This window comes from Phalacrocorax aristotelis, chromosome 7 (genome assembly GCF_949628215.1).
Source record: "Phalacrocorax aristotelis chromosome 7, bGulAri2.1, whole genome shotgun sequence".
In the NCBI taxonomy this organism is placed as follows: Eukaryota; Metazoa; Chordata; class Aves; order Suliformes; family Phalacrocoracidae; genus Phalacrocorax; species Phalacrocorax aristotelis.
In genome coordinates this window covers 429,166-446,929 of record NC_134282.1, presented here as the reverse complement: position 1 = coordinate 446,929, position 17,764 = coordinate 429,166, and the positions used below count along the sequence as shown (strand labels likewise).

Genomic DNA, 17,764 nt, shown 5'->3' with positions numbered 1-17,764 from the left:
AACAACCCGTACAGCTCATGCAACCCAACAATCCAAAAAGCATGTGAGACAGGACTAAGTTTTGAACGGGAAAGATGTCTGTTGACCAGTAGCAGTGATCAAGTCAGAACGGCTCAGGGTCAGATCATGTGCATGGATGAGCTTTTCAGGCAGTGTCGTTAAAATGTCGACATGTAACAGTTTGGGACAGTAACATCACTGTCACAAACTTAGGCTCATTTTTGAATGGAAGTGCTTCCATATATTTACCTTTCCTGCTGGACAACTCATCAATTCTCTTGTTTTAAAAAAATTAGATTGCTTTAATAAAGTATAAAAATCTGCTTTCTAAAGAACAGGTTAATAGCATTAACTAACCCTGAGAACTAGAGGGATCTTGTTAATCCATGGGCATGAACAATGCCACTGAGTTCAGTGGACTGCTTGTCCACTAACCAGGGGTTAAGGAGGAAGGGTGAAAATAAAGTTCATTAAGCAATATTAGCAGTGCTGGAGCCTTTTACAAAGTAATAATCGAAACACCCAAATTTTAGTTTGAGCATTCGGCTGAACACTGTTCAAATCACTATACCTCTATTAGAGGTTTGAAAGTTTGCTGTTCTGTCTCTTGTGCTACTTTACCTTATAATCGTATTCAACTGCCTCCCCTGCTCATAGCTGGTTCTGACTTCTGTCTTATGTTTCTCCACGCGAAAAAGTGCTTCAAAATTGTCTTTATCTTTCTTATCTATTGGTTCAGTCAGAATCAAAGGGGACATTTCTGGAGACTGTTAATTACTTCCCCAGCTATGTATGATGTCAATTATGGAATGGTATGACCATGTTTCTACTTGACACAGATGAGCATCTTCATAGAATGGAAGGATTTCTTTTCATTCTTGGTTTAAATAAGTGAATATCAAAACTATTTTAAAAATACTTAAGGGAAATTAAAGTCACAAGATTTTATCATCAGTTTTACCCAGTGAAAATCTAGTGAGGTTCTGTCACCATTAATAATTGCTCAGGATTTGGGCCATTATTAATGGAAATTAAATTTTCTACCAGCATTTTGATTTTGTTTAGATCTGGATTAAACTAAGAACAAGGAATTTTTGCAGATTACTTCAGCCTTTCTTTTCTTTAATGGGTGCAATTCCACAGTCCTTTTCCAGGCAAAACTTCTATTGGTAGAATTTAAGTCATTACCCTAATTCCTAAGGGGTAAGTGTGCTCTTATTTAGTAGCATTTTCTCTTTTGTAAATGTTTTTGTATATAATTTCTTATCATTCTGATGTCATTTGCCTCAGTGAACAGATTTGTATGTGGTGTACGTGCACATTTGTGCATGTTTAGCTTTGTAAATCTTTTGTGATGAGTTTTTCCTCGTTGCAACAGAGAACATTAGCTGAACTTAATCTCAAAAGCAATTAACCACTTTCACACCTTCATCATTGGCTTGGCAGGGAACAGACTACAGTGTTACAGTTAGTGTGCTTTTAAGCAACTCCAGATTATTTCCATATGAAAACCCAGCTGCTCAGCTGCAACCGCCCTGGATAGCATTCACTTTTGGGCAGCGAGTTTGTCCAAGGCCTGTGCAAGCTTTTAGTTCCCTCAGAAGCCTTGAACATACCGCGTCAGTGTATTTCCATTTTCTCACGGACCTCGTGCAGGTCTGCCACAATCGTGGCCACTAAATCCCTGGCATTTTCAGTGAGTGTGGTACCTTCCCAGATTAAGAGCAATCACAGTGCTGCCACCTCAGTAGAGGGACAGTTATTGAGTTCAGCGGCAGTCACTGTAACAGGTCCATGTCTGAATACGAAGTGGGTGATTCATGAGCCCTCGCAAGACCGCAAAATATTAGGCTTCTGGAATTTATCAAGCAAATTCACCCCACTCCCCATCTATTGCACTGGCATCGTTAGCACCGGCTCACGTGTCGCAGTGCTTTCAGACCCTCATGTTAGTTTTCTCCACATAGTGTTTCAAACACGTGGCAAAGGGAGTCTGTGCCTTGAGTGCCAATCAACAAGTGGGATGGCTTGGCCTGGTGTGGCAGGTGGATGGCGTTACTGCCTCCAAAAGCCTGCCCAGTTCTGCTGCACAGACATCTCAGCTGCCTGTCAATCAGCTCCTGAATCGTGCAGTTTGCAACCTAGCACTTCAGGATAAACTTACCAACATCAGATTGCACAAATGTGCTGTGCTTTATGAGGCTGCAGTTCAAGAACTATCGGCAAAAAGCTCAGACATCTTTGCGTCAGGGCTGAGGCAAGCAATGACGAGCAATAATTTTGGCACATACTGGTCAGGCAGACCCTGTATAACCTTAATTGGATAATCTTCTCTTATTTGCATATACAATCACTGGAAACTAGAAAATTTTCTAAAAATACTGCCTACAGAGTGAGAGTCGCATATTAGCACTGTGTTCTTCTGACAGGCTTAGTAGGAAAAAACAAGAACTTGTGAAATGCAACCCTGGGTGAGAACTTGCTTATGCATGGAAGCCACACTTACACTTGCCCTGACACTTCAGCATACACAATTTTCCCACAAGGCTTTCACTGAGCTCTGATTTAACAGGGTTACCTGTAGCTGTGGACCTCTGGTTTATTCCCTTGAAGGTCATATCACTGGACTCATCTATTATGATAAATCTGGTGTCATCTTTAGGAAACCTGCTGGATTTTTCTGGGCAAATAGCGATACTGCCCTCTTTAAGCTATTTTTAGGCATCTGACTTCAGTGGTCTGAATTGCCTCCTTTGTTGATAATAGAAAGAGTTTAGGCTCGCTCCTCACTTTGGTCCTCTGGACTACATCTAAATTAGATGCTAATAGTAGGCTAAGGTAGGTGGTGTGACTTCTCTCCTTCCCACCCTAAAGAAATCACTTCCAGAAATAGTCATTAGCTTTAAACACATGGCGTCATCCCACTTAAAAATATGGCTTCAGGGCAATAAGATTACCAGGTATAAGCTAAAACTCCTTTGATTCCTCTACTCGCTACACACATTTGGAAGGACAAGGGCACCTCAGATACGTTCATATCCTCTATGCGGCTTTCTTCTGGAAATCAGGAATGTGGCAAACACAATGACAAACAATGCCAGGATACTCAGGCCCACCACGATGGGAGCTGCTTTGCTGTTTTTATCAGGAAAACATTCTTCTTCTGAAAGTAAAAAGAGATCAGAGAATGTGTTAGAGCAGAACACCATACTTGTAGACTATAAATCTGTACTGTGGAAAAGTTAGCAAATACAAGCCAGAAGTTCTCAAAACCTTGTTTCCTTTTTTTTTTTTTTTCCCCCCCTGAGCTATACTTAATCCATTTTTATCAGTGGTGAATCTTATCTCAAGAAAGCATTACTTGCTCCTTTCGAAATAATTATACGCTTCACTGGAGAATGACTCTGCTCTTCCATGTCCGCAGTAATTGTCTTACCATCAAGATCAGTACATACACAGCAGGAGGCTTTCTGGCTGATAGCAGGTGTGGTGCATCACACTACAAAGTGCAAGTCTGAAAATAAAGAGCAAGACACATGCTGCCTGGGCAAAACCTGCCCCTATGTGACATCTAATTGCTTCTGCCCAGTAAAAAGTATCAGGCCAGAGAAGGGAGCCCATAGTCCAGCACATCATTAGCACAGCAAGGATCCTAGCTAAGTCGGTGTTTCCTAAGAAAAATCAAATTCTAATTGTCCTCTGTGTTTAATACAGAATATTTGTGGATAATTGTGGCTACCTCGGAACATCAAGAGATTGGGAAGGCAGAAGCCTTGCACTTGGTCCAGGGAATTGCTTTAGCAGTGCCATTGTAATTTTATTGTACATGTGATGATATCAGAAAAGGTTTTGACACAAATAATGTGTTTTAAGAACCATCCAAAGATATATTCACTCCAACCATATGTCTTAGCTACAGAGGGGGCAAATCCTGACTTCTTCAGCCAGTCCCTACCCAAATGAGTATTCAAGTAATCTTCTGATTAAATGAAAACTCGTTACTTAAAAATTAACTTCCAGATTGGGGTAAATTGGTGGCTTTCCTATGGAGAGACTGTGCCATCTGGGCCACTGACATAAACGGGATATTTACCCAAGTAACAACGGCAGGCTCAGTCTCCAAGTCGCAATACAGCATGTGTAGCCCTGGGAATGAAGGGAAGGTCTGGGAATTATCACTAACGTGTTATCCCAGAACTGGATCAGACCTACATCTTCCATCTGATCTTTAGGAATGTTCTTTCCTTGGGCACCAGGGAAAGAAGGACCTCTAGCGTGATGCTCTGAGTAGCATGTGAGTAGCAAACTACCCTCTAAGTAGGGTAGCTTGATCAGCTTAATACCAAAGTATATCACAACTCAGCAGTGAATCCAGTTTATACCCAAGGTTTAAGAGAGATCCAACAGCCTCCACCTCTTTCAGTCCCTGTGACTATTCCAAGGCAGGTTTCAACAGCACTCTGAGACAAAGGCCTCTGCTGTTATTGTCTCATTCTGATGGCCATGCTGGCACAGACTGTGGCCGAGCTTGAGATTTTACGCCAACAGTGGGCAGATAGCCCAGGGAGCCTGTGGAGTGCATGACATGCCACAGCTCCAGAGCCTCCATGCAGCTCTCCCCAAAATCTCATCCTTTTCTCCTCTGATCGAGATGGTCGTTTCATGTGATGCAATGCTACAAAGCCAAAGGCATCAGCATTCTACTAGATGCTGGCTTTTAAAAGCTTTGTCTGGTTAATGTAACCTGACGTTAAGGAAGTGGGCTGAAAAGTATTTGCATTTGCGTACTGCAAAAGCCAGAGATGTTTGAATTGGCCATTTTGCTTTTCAAAACGTCGGGCTATGAACGCTAGGAATTGTTTCTGGTATACTGATGCGCAGTTCAGAAGATGCTTTCGCAGCTTTCCAGGCAGGACAAGCTATTGATGGAACACTGCTGCAGTCTGTACAAAATTGTAAGGAACTTGAAACCAATGATCATTAGTGTTTTCATTTTCTTCCTCTTTTAAAGATAAGCAAATCAGGAGCAAGAGAAGTGAAACTACCAGTCCCAAGAAACCTGAGGGGAGGAGGCTGGTGATGCATACAGTCATTCCTTCACTGGGGATTTTATCTTTCAAAATCTGCATACACAGCAGAGGTACATAACACTTTCATAACTATTTCATGGCCCCTGGGGAATTATTTCAGAGGTGGCACCTGCTTTCTCAGCCTTTTGATTAAGAACAAAACTAATTAATTAATTTTGCATACAGTATTGATTAGCAGCAATTAGCCTGACCTTGGCAGGGGAGAGAGAGAGTGTCTTTCTAAGATATGGCTCTGCTAGAGGTGAGGCCGTACCAAAAGCCATATCCGAACTCATTCATTGTACAACTTCAAATGGGAATCTGGGGACTAGAGTTGTTCTAGCTTGGTTTTATCCTATGAAGAAACCTTCATGAGGATGAGAGCATAGATTGGATTCTCAGCGTGGCTTTTAAGAAAAGTATGTAAAAAAAAGTTCATGTCTTAAAAAAGCCCCAGATGTTATTTCCCATTACATCCCTTCTAGGGTAAGAAAGGCAGGCAAAACATTGAGCTAACAGAAGAAGAATCAGTCAAACAGCGCCAAACTGAGTCAAAGAGAGATCTAAAGTAAAAAGAATACAGGGGCAATAGTTTGTAAGCATTCAGAAAGTGGAATGTCAGAAGAAAGGAATGTTTTATTAGTGCATGTGGAGGGCTGGAGAGCTGATAAGCTTATCAGTCCACCTGAGTTCTTTTACGGAAACAGCCTGAGGGGAAGTCAGCGAAATGTGAAGATGTACAATTTGAAAGAGACCACAGGGTACCATCTAGTCCACCTCTCTACCTTTTGTGGGATCTTCCATGCATCTCATAAGAAGTAAGGCAATAGTGAAAGTGTCTATACTGTGGGACACGGGAGTTTCCTGGTGCACCCAGCAGTCCTGGACCCCACACCCTGGCCAGGTCCTGGCTGCATCACTGGACAAGAAACAAAGATGACAACATCTCATTTCCCTGTGGAAGGAACCACAGGTGTGGGCGTAGGGAAGAAGTTGTGATGAGCCTCAATACATTCTCCCAATGTGGGCGATCCAGGGACCAGGGGAATCAATACTGGTCTGTCTCTCTCTTTTACTAAGCTATATGGTTGCCTCTTTGTGGCTGTACTCAAGAAAAGACAAATTGCTGAGATGAGCATCACATTTAATTCTGAAACTAGGAAGCATGCCAGTTGTGCTTCTCCTCAGGAATGCCTTTCATCATGTCTAGACACAGCTGCTCTGAAAGCATCACCCTGCATTCACAAATATCCGTTATTAGTTGGCAGTTTTGCTGCTGCAGCTGTGGGACATCATGAGTGTCAAAAGCCTTTCAAAATAGCTAAAATCTGACTATATCAAGAACAGTAACCTTGAATGGAACTGTACATATTAGGGGTTTGAGCATTGCAGTGGTGGTGAACACGCCGCTGCTTGCGCTGGGAGAAAATGGGTGAAGAATAAAATGGTGGCTGTAGAGCTGAACATTTTTAATGAGAAGGTGAAACAGAAGGTACTGAAGGTAGGAGGGAAAGACACTTTTCCATCTCCCATAGATTGTAGCACTGTGTTGAAAACGACTCAGAGAACGGTGATGATACAGCAGCAGACGAGTTATGTTATTTGGGAGCTGTTACAAAGCTGTGACTGTGCTATAGGTGTAAAAGGATCACCGCATGTGTATGGTTGTAATCTAGCGGAAGGAGATACCTCAGGCTACCAGAATGCTGGCATGTAGATCTCAGAAGGGTGGGAAAAGTATCCTTTCTACTTACCTTTTCCAAACTGGTTACCAACAATATCAAATGCCTGCAGCTGCATATTAACAAAGAGTAGCTGGAAGTTCCTCTCCAAGCCAAAGGTTTGCTTGCTGGCACACTTAAAGGAATTCCCCAGCTTTGTTGTAAACAGCTTCTTATGTATGGCTGCATAGTAAAGCATACCTGGAGGCCATAAAGAGAGAGACAAATGAGAAACCATACTGACTCTGTTGGAACCAACACCTTTCTGAGAGAAAACAGAGGATTCCCAGTGCTTTGGCAAAGCAGCAGTCACAGGTGTGACTAAAGCATGGACATTTTCCCCATCATGTATCAGTGGTATTTCTTCTGTGTTTAAATGAGTGCTTTAATAGCAACGGGCAACTCAGCTGAGCTTGGGTCTGAAAAAGAGCCTAGCTTCAGATGCTTCTTCAAATCACATTTTTAACAATCTGAGTCTGCAAGAAGGGGGTTAGGATTCTCGCAGGAACAGACAACTATCTTAGGTCACCAGCACAGCTATTTCCAGACAAAACAGAGATACCATCTCTAGCATGGGAAATTTGACATATTTACTCTGTATTGCTTTATGATTTAAATATATTTTTAAACATATTTCAGTGTCACAGTACTTTACAGAAAATATGGCTCAAGTTCAAGGCATAAAAAGATCATGTAACCTGGGCATATCCTGGATGCATATCTTCTTTTGAAAGCAGATATACCAGTTTAAGACAAAATAATCCACATCACCAACTCTGTATCACTGTATCTCAACCACATCTGCCAACATACCCCGGTCCTCTTCAGTCAAAATCAGTACACCAGTGTGCACCAATATAGTTAATTCAGTAATTTTTATCTTAGAAAAAGATACAGGCTTGCTCACTGCAAAAGTACTGCTGGTGGGCTTCTGAACTGACGACATCCGGCAGAGAGGCAGTAACAACTGGCCAGGGAGAACGTCGTCTCTTGCCAGCACCAATGTGGAGGACTCAAAGTATACTCGAGGATTTTGAAACTTATGATTAAGCTGATTAGTTTGTATTTGTTGCAGTTGGCACTTAGCAATACACAGGAAAACTCTGGTCATTTACACTGAGAACATCCCTAGCAGACATGTCTTCTGGATCAGCTTTTCCTTTACTTTAATTGCCATAGATCAGAGTAGGCTCCACTTGAGTTAATGAAAGCGCTCATCAGTGAGAAGAAAAATGAGGACACACCTGGTCAAGCCCCTGATTTGTTTTTCTTCTCTCAGGGACAAAAGTAAACCCAAATACTTATGAGTAACAAGCAGAGAAGTAACATAATGTAGCTGTTAACCTGTCACAGATTTGATATATTAGGAAGAATTTGTACAAAAATTAATCTCAAAGAAAATCTGAAGTGATGGCTCAGAATTTTTCTGTCTGACCTAAGTGAAGTTCTCTTAGCATTTCTTGTGAGGGAGCATCTGGGGCAGCTCCTGACTGTTCAAACGGTGAGAAGCAGGGCTATATAAGAAAAAGGAAATCTGGTCGCTGGAGAAGAGCACAGACAAGGTCTAGGATTTCAGGATCATTTTAAAAACCTCAGCCTGGGTCCAGTTCTTTGGCAAACCAACATGTCAGATGCGCTTCCTCTCCATATCTGGATCCAGCTCTGCGTTTCTGTGATCCAGATACCGTATTCATTTAGTTTGCATATTGGGTTGGAAAGATGCATGCAACTGAACTGGAGTCACAGGATTTCTGAGTGTTTGCAGATAAAAACTTTGAGGACTGTTTTGTATCTTAAATTTAGAAGTAATCTATTCTGAAAGAGCAAGGAAAGTTTTTGAGGGCAAAAGGAAAATTGAACAATCCTGATGAAACTGCAGCCTGGCCCTTCTCTTCCATTTTCATGCCACAAGATTTAAGTGAATGACATGTTGAAAGCCTGATGGACTTAATTTGCAAAATTCAGCCTATCCCACACCCAGAACAGTTTGGTATGAAATGAAGACACTGTTAAATCACTGACCTTCAGAAGATAACTGTAATCTGGTCTCAATTTGACTGACATAGTACATTGGAGCTTGCTGCAAAAGAAGATATATCTTTAGTCGCAATGCACCCTCATCTTCGTGAAAAAAATAGTTCACCACAGCAAAATGGTCACAAAGACTTTCCCAAAGAAGCACATTTTAAAGCATCACCTTCAAGACCCAAGAACCAACCAGCTTGGATGTATCGCTTTTTCTTTTCCAAACCAGTCCATCTAATAGGTAAGACACTGGTGTAATGCAGCAATCTCAGCCACATCACCAGGTCTGCTCAGCTGCGAAACTGGACCGTGCAGGTGTGATTTTGCACACGCTGCTCAAGCTAGACATTTGGGTTATTCTTGTGGTAACCAAAACTAGGAGGGAGTTAAGCAAATATTATACGTTGCACAAATTAACAGGCATGTGATAAGGCTGTTTATTTTTTGTTCACCTGTTCTGCTTTCACTGAGAGTCTCTACAGCGCTCTCACGAGAAATCCTATACTGAATTAATCCATGCTGTCCTGCAGTCTGATGGCTTGCAGGACCTAAGCCGACACCTTTAGGAGTACTCAGGACTCTTGGCATTGCAGTGCACTTTATGCATAGATGCCCTTCATGTGAGCAAACTGCAGAAAGCAGCCGTGCTGCTGTGTTCATTGTTGTTTTGAACTGAGAGAGGTCAGCAACAAGCTGAGAGCCAGGAGCTCATCTCATGCTAGTACTGCTCATTTTCTACTTTGTCTGCCAACAGCAGTCACTACAGATGAGGAAACAGCAACCTGGATGTGTCTGTGTAGGGGAGAAACAACTGTTCCTTCCACCCTGCAGACAGCAGCAGTGCTGGCTAGCTTTTTTTTCCTTATGCCTACTCACATGGAAAGCACCTGGTACAACAGCACAGAGCAGTTTCCAACTGACTATTCTGCCTGCATGTGCCCTAAAACCCTGGTGCAACCTGAACACTGTCCTCCCCAGGACTAAGCAAGAGCCAACCCTGGGAGATTTTCCCTGCTGGCAGTGTTGGAGTATAATCTGAGCACTACTACTAATTTTAATTCCAGCTCTGAGCTCACAGGGACTGGTGAGCGCAGCTGGTGCAACAACGGCAGCAGACATGAATGTCTCCTGTGCACCCAGTTTTAACATTATGGAGTTTAAAAGCTGGTAGGATGGACTGGGAAAGTTTAAGAAGGAAATACACCAGAGAAGAGGTTCTCAGCATTATTCCTACTTAAAGACATAAAGAGGTCAAGTATTACCTTTTTTTTTTTTGGCGTCAGCCCTATGTTCTGTTTGGCCACAGTTAATAACTCTGCTTGGGGAAACCACCTGCTCCTACTTCACGTCTTCTGGATTGGTTACAAAACTTCATTTTTTCAAGTTCTTTGCAAAAAGCAGCTGGCAGTGGTGAGTACTGAGCCAGCCACTCACCTCCCGCTACCCCACACCAGCACCACAGCCCCAGGGCCAGATCCAGCTCCTCTTCCACCAGTGAAAATCAGAAGTGCTATCACTTGAGCACCCTGGTTCAAAGCAGTTAGAGAGGCTGTGGGGGCCAAACACATTAAAAAAAAAAAAAAGGCAAAATGATCTCTTATTAACTTGAATTTCAAAGACATTTAGGCCAAGCCCTGCTATGCTCTTGAGGCTTATCTTTAAGTGAAAGGCAGATTGTCTAATGCTGTGCCAATAACCACCTTTTTCAGGGCAAGACAGGTCAAGTACCTCCTGAAGGTTCACAACACTCTCCTTAGCACTGCTGAGAGCTGGGGTTTTCATGGGTACTTGAATCACCAGACTTTTTCTGAAGATCCTTATAACAGAAAATGCTCCCCTTGTTGTAGGAAGCATAGATTTAAAGCAAACACTTATGGTCTGAACTGATCCTTTGTTTTAAAACAGCTCCTTGATTTTTTACCTCACTTTTCCTCTGTAGCTTTTAGAAAACTTTCTGCCATTAACTAAAATCAAGATGCTTATTAACGGAAAGCTTTTCTCTGCTCAAGTATTAATGACTCAGGTGTCGTATAATTCGCTGTTGCCTCTTGGACTTTTGGTGGAAGTGACTGATTAACCGTTTGCACTTAATTGTCACTAATTTGAGCTTGGAACCAGGCTGTAAGATGGACATTTTGGCTTGATAGCCCTTATTAGCTATCAGATAAACAGTACTGCATACTACCTCCCAAAATGTGTCAACCTTGTAAATGTCTGAGGAAGCAAGAGGATGGCTGCAATCAGCAATTTTCTCACATGGTTGTAATAGCAGCAGCACTCTTGGTAGCTTATGTTACAGCCTCATCCACATACCGTGCGGTCCCTGTAGGGAACAGGGTAACAATAGACACAATGTCAAAAAGAAAGCTCATTTTCCCACTGTTTAAGCAGGGCTTTTCTCTTGCGCAAGTTTCTGTGTGTACTTACAAGTTTCCCTGGTGGGTGCATTTTAAGGGCACTTAACTACAATTTTGTTGTTGTAGTTCACTTGTTTGGAATCTTCCACTCAGAAATTAGATTAAATTAGGTCTCTTCAGCTGTGAATGGGCCGTGGCTCCTGGGCACTCACAGCTGCAAAGGCTGCCCTTTGGATTTAACAACCACAGCTAGCTTTTGTCTGGACAGTTGTGATACTGGGCATTTATGGGAAGCAAACGCCTAACCTCACCGGCATTCAGGTGGTCCCTGAGAGGATACCATTTCATAAGAGCAACCTGATAGTGTGAGTCAGAGCTCCCAGCACACCCTCCCCACCCCCATTCCTGTGCAGGGACGCCAGGCCCAAACCCATTCCCTCTGTCCTGCCCCAGTGCAAACAGCAGAGCTGGCCTTCCCTCCCACTGGATTTTTACCTACGTAAAAATGAGAGCAGATCTTGTTTGGAGCTATTTCTAGCCTTTGTGTTGCTTTAGACTGGTAGCTTTATCACTGTTCTCTAGCACTTTGTATCAAAAGATGGCAAGGCACTGTACTTACCCTTCATTGCACATACGAACCTTTTCAAATTCAAAGTTCAAACAGACAAGATCTGATTTGGCATTGAAGTTATCCCTGGTCTGTGCAGGGGGTTGGACCAGGTGCCCTCCAAAGGTCTTTTGCAACCTGAAGTAATCCATAGATCTATGATTCTAGCCTCTTGGGAAGGACAGGAGTGATAATGCCTTATATACAGGTGAAAAACTAGCATAGAGATGGATGAAATGCCTTTTCCCACAGCACAAGCTGGATCAAAGGCAGCCTGAATTCCAGCACTCCAATCCTAAACACTCCTTCCCTCTAAATGCAACAATTACCTTTACAAAGTTGAAGTTTATAAACCCTCCACCAAAAGTTATGTTCAGCTCAGACTGCACCATCCCACAGCTGCCAGATGTCTGTGTCGCATTGGGGTTGACAGCCAGGTACTCCATCCGCTTCTGTGGAGAGAAGAGACGTTGCAGGGCTGCTGATGACGAGGAAGGAAAAACTTAATAAGAAGCACACAGAGATTTATAGCTGCCTTTTTTTTTTTCAGACAAGCTCTGTGTGGCTGAAGGAACAGAACAGTGGCGGCCCGATTGCTGGTTGCCAGGGTCGTTCCCCAGTTGTAAACCAGCACTAGCACTGGCTGACACAGCACTGAGCTGTTCCAGTGCATTAAGCTAGCAGAAAATAATCATTTTCCGCTCATTCAGTGAACTGATATGATTCAGAGCTGTGGCACAGAAAAGGCCTTAGACTGGGGGCAAACCTCTTATTTTTATCATACAAGCTAACTTCTGAAAATTGCTTTGAAAGAAGAAGAATAAATTCCAGCTAATGAAGAAACGGTTGTTACAAAGCTCAGCCTTGTAGTGTTTCCACCTCACCTTCCGTGTGTTTTGAGCCATCAGTTGCAAACCCATGACCATTTTGATGCAGGTCCTGTTCCCACTGGAAATGGCGTATGTGCCAGTGGGGATGGGAGAAGGCTGTGGTGCAAAAGTGGGTCTCACTGTCATCGTAGTAGATGGGACAGTTGTTTGGGTCCCTGGACGAATGGTTGTTGTGTTGGTCACAGCTGTAGCTGTTGGACTTTTAGGCACTGTTGTTTGATTTCCTGACCCTGTGGTGGGCTTTGCAGTTTGCATGGAGGTCGCTGTAGTAGTTATGGCAGCAGCTGTCGTTTGTGTGTTTGGCATTGTATGCTTTACAGTTGTGTTTGTGGTTGCTTCCATTTCTGTGCTCACATGTGTTCTGGCTTGCCTGGTTGAGGACATGGGGTGTACAGTTGTGTTCTTCACTGCATCTGTAAGTGTTTCCGTTGCCTGGGTTGTAGCCTTACCAGCTTCAGTTGTGTTGTCTGCTGATGTCGTGGATACCACCGTGGGAGATTTCTGGCTGGTCACTTGTATGGTGGTTGCTCCTGCCTGCGCTGTTGTGTGATGGTCTGGTGCACTTGTTACCTGACGCTGGTCTGTTGCCTGCACGGTTGTTCTGTGGCTTGTGGGTGTTATTTGAGGAGAGCCCGTGCTGTTAAAATGAGCTATGGTGCCTTGGTGGGGTGAAGAATGATAAAGGGAAAGCGGCTGAGCAGAAGTAGCCCTATAGTGGAAGGATGTGGTTTCTGGAGACAGTTTGACCCCCAGGGCCACATCAGCAAAGCAGGAGGAAAATGCTGCAAAGAAACCAATAAGTCAGTAGTCTAGAAACATTTCTGTTGATACCCACAACATTACTGCACTGATTTGGTTATCAGACGGGTGACATGATCTTACTCTTCATTTGGCTCCAGTCATGATAGGAGAGTGAAGGTAGACATGCTGTAGGACTATCTATAACTTTTCACCACTCCCCCAGTCTTCACACCTCTGAACATACCCATTGCAGTGGAAGCACATTGGCTCCCAGCTCCCCACACGCTGCATTTACTGCTGAAGAAGCCAGAGGATGCCAGAGGCGTGAGCAGGCCTTGCACAATCCCCAGGCAGCACAAGAATTCCCTTGCAGGCAGTAGCGCAGCAAGATTTGCTAAAGGCGAATTATCAAGGTCTAAGAAAGATGAAGTGGGTACAACAGGCAAAGGGGTGGTTGGTTACTTACAAACAAAGCATGGGGAGAGGGAACATTTTTGTGTGTGTGAAGGAAGTGAGGCAGCGTAATGGTCTTACAGTGATTCACAATAGTCTGGGAAACCCTTCTGGGAGACAGGGAAATTCCAGATATTTGTTTATGGCTTTGTGGTAGCCATGCCAGCTTGAACCCTGAAGTTTTCCCTTCTGGGAGGTACCCAAGGGGATGCTCCAAACAAGGTAAGACCAGCCGCTTAGCAATGGGCTTTCAGCAATAAGAAACAAATTTCAGGGTACCGCAGCCAGGGGCTTTATGGACCACATCTAAAAATAGTCACAGCACCAAAATTTTGCTTCCGTATTATAACATTTACAGAAACATGTCCCTTGCAGAACTGAAAAGAAAATATCTGGCTCCTAAATGTAAATAACAAAGTGAAGAAAGACTGGGACAAGTACATTGTAGAATAGACAATGGTCACAACTCTTCTGCATGAGTCTTTGATTCCGAGTATGCAGCAAGACTCTGTAAAGACACGGTCAAGCTAAAAGAAATCATAAATCACTGGCATATATGAATTCCTTGATGGGCATGAAGCTTCAGGTGTAGTTAAATGCTTTACTGCCTATATTAGCTGGAGGACAGGGGTGAATTCTCCAGTTTGGAGACAGAAGGGACCCAAAAGTCCAGGACAGCTCATATTTCTAGCTATACAGCTCCACAGAGGACACTGCAACACATTGGCTGAGAAGGTTATTGTATGCTGTTTTTTTCTGAAGAAGTTTCTCATTAATGTGTATCAAAGCTTTGTGGCAGGCAGGTTGCTGAGATTTGGATGATTGGATCGATTAAGGCCAGAGGCACATTCAGCATGGAAATAGCAGAAATCTCACAAGCTCACCTTCCTTTCATTTATTTATTTTCACTCAGCATGAACAGAGCTCTGCAACAATAGCTGAATTCAGAAAATCTCACCATTTTAGGGTACATATAGACTACATCAGAACAATAAAACCTACTGGCTTTTAAATCAAATTCAAGATCAAAACGAAAGAAATGAGAACAGATGTATAGGTCTGAACTGACACTCCAATTTCCCCTTAAAATGGCTATGCTAGTGAAGAGCATAAGTGTAGATGTATACTCCATATTCCTAAAATTGCTTGGGTTTTACCTCTGCACTGTACAGAATATACTTGACTGCCAGTGTAGCTGTTATCATCAAAGAAGTGCAACTTGATACAATTGAAAAGCCACAAAAATGACAGGACAGATCCCTCTGATTGTGAATTTTATCAGAAGGAACCTAAAAATACTATAATTAATATGATACTTTATTTCATTTTCTCACTTTCCCCATGCCTTTAGCACACCTGCTGGCAGAGCTGAAAAGCAGATAACTTATCTCCTCTGTGTGCCAGCGGAAAAGCAGAGCAGTTGCCATATACCAGCTGTAGGTAGCTGCATCTAAGTGCATCATCACCATAAAAACAGAAAAGAGGAAGTTGCAATTTTCACTCTTTTTTCCCCTATAAGATTGCAAAACAACCCATATTCAAATTTACACGTCTTAAATAGTCAGTACTTCTTAGTTTTTAGTTAACAGATTGGTTTTGATTTCTGACCAGATAACACTTATCTTACAGATGTGGAGAGAAACACTACTTCACTAACATTTAGATGCCATCCATAGCTTTTAAATGAAACTTCATTTCCCACAAAAGGTAATTTCAACCTATTTTCACTAGTGAAACGTTCAGCCTGACAGAGTCACTGAGGGGTGAAGTCAGAAATGTCTTTGGGGTGTCCCATGCCCCGTGCTCAGCAGCTGACCTGCCAGATGGCTCCTCCAGCCTCCCATGGCTCTCCCCAGCATTTTGGAGCCTCTGTTGGGGCACAGCCATGCTGCTAAACCTGTTTGGTCATCTTCTCAAAAGGCATTCGGCCACATAAGCTCGCACGGATGGGCAAGGATTGCTCTCTGGTTGCACCTAATGGTCTTGGCTCTTCTTGGGTGGCTGTTGGAAGTAGCTCAGTAGCGAAGGGGCAGGTGGGCACTTGGGATGCCTGACCTACCCTCTAAGGCCTGAGAGGCATTGCCTCTTGGGGAGCCGGGCACAACTTGGCAAAGGAGCCACTTGCATGGCTCCCCCCACTGCAGCTCTGCTGGCAAAAGGGACCACAGAGCACCAAATTGCAGCTCTGCATCTCCCTGTTAGCCTCTCTTTCTTCTATGAGGCCACCTCAGAACTTCATACAACCAGCATTTTCCTCGAGGGACATGTGCTCCCTGTGGCAATCCCCTCATCTTACCTCAGCGTCAAAGTTATGCATTACAAATGCCAAGGGTTGCATTTCTGCCCAGCAAGACTCCACGCATGCAGCGCTTCAGAACAAATTTGCTGTCCCCAGTCTGGGCCTGGAGACCCTGTTTTCATGCTTTGGTGACCGGGGAGGTTCAGTCTATGCCAGCAAAGGAACATCGCTGCTCTGCTCCCGGGCACTATGGTGGGAAGCAGTGCACTCGGTGCCATGATCTGGCTGAGCCATTTCTCAGCCTGCCGTCCTGTACTGGGGTGGATGAAAAAAAACCTCCTGCTGGGGATTTTTTTCACCTTCTCATCTAACCACACACTCATGCTGCTCGGCAGCCCGGCAGGTTTGTTCTGCTTTACACTGCCCAGAAGAAATGCTCCTGTTTAGCAGACTGATTTTTCTGTGGACACAAAAACCTGACCCAGCTCCTAAGGTCACTGAAAGCACTCTCACTGACTCCGGCTGCTTTGGTTTGAGTCCTTGAGGGACTGGAAGAGTGCCAAGATTTTCTGAGCAGTTTTAGTACTGTCATAGTTTCCCTCAAACACAGGAGCAGTTGCTTAAACCTGCAACCCAACAGACTTTATCCCTTAAACTTTAATTACGTTTAATTCCCTATCTGCTTACAAAGACTTGACTTTGTGGCATTAATAAAACACAACACATTACTAAAGGATTGATCAAAAATGGATAAGGAACTGAAGAAACGAGTTCTTCCTGGTCAGAAAGATCCTTCCTGACTACCGAGTTATTAGTGTTATTTCTCTCAGTCTGATCCTGCTCTCCTTTCGTGTACATGTTTTTGAGGCTACTTCAGCAGGCTCTGGGCTGTTTCCCTGCTCACTGCGCTGCCGCAGCAGAGCTAGGACAGAGACGAGGATTATTACCTGTGTGATCCCTGTGTGCCAATGGCAAAACACACCGCAGAAATCCAGCACCCCACCAGCAAGCGCAAACCTTTAGCCATTACACAGATTAAATCATGCTCTGTCCTTCTTCACCAGGCAGATTTTGTACTGCTGCAGGTGTTGAGGGATGACTTACCATGCTGGGGCATGTCCCTGACCAGGCTAGCTCCCCAGATTTTCACAGAGCAGCATTAAGGCTTGAACAGTGACTTTGATCTGGTCTGTTGTTGAGCAAAGCCCCAGTCTGCCTCCGCCTTCCCCAAGTCCCCCACCTTACCCTTGCTTTCCTGATCACGCTCTGCATCTCGCAACACAAATTACTCCAGCAACACTTCTTTTGTTTTTCTTCTGCTTGTCTCACCGAAAACCCTCAGTCAGTTCTGCTGGTCTGGGAAGTATTTTTAAGAAAAGCAAGCCCAAAGAAGCCTGCCTCTAACACTATTTTGAGCTGACTCCACCACACAGTCAGAGCTTGTGTCACCACAGAGTGCAAGGGAAAACACACAGGAAAACATCAGACTAAGTCTATACCAGCTGCAATTAGATGTAGTTATAGCTATTTCTTAGCAGTGGGACTTTATTAAAAGCACCCTTAGTCCTAGCAACAAAACTGTTTCAAGTTTTCAGTCTGCTAGGTGCTGTCCTGACTGCAAAGAAACAAAACCAGTGTAGTCTATCTTATCTTTCTGGTAGA

The 17,764-nt window shown here is 43.6% G+C and overlaps 1 protein-coding gene across 1 annotated transcript; it reads right to left on the bottom strand.

Annotated features, from left to right (window-relative positions):
• Positions 1 to 1,251: 1,251 nt before the first annotated feature.
• Positions 1,252 to 13,470, bottom strand: LAMP3 (lysosomal associated membrane protein 3; the record flags this gene model as incomplete). Its single annotated transcript, XM_075098359.1, has 5 exons — positions 1,252 to 3,163; positions 6,824 to 6,991; positions 8,813 to 8,870; positions 12,109 to 12,231; positions 12,664 to 13,470. Coding segments are annotated over 5 exons (1,296 nt in total), but the record flags the coding sequence as incomplete, so codon positions are not given.
• Positions 13,471 to 17,764: the final 4,294 nt, after the last annotated feature.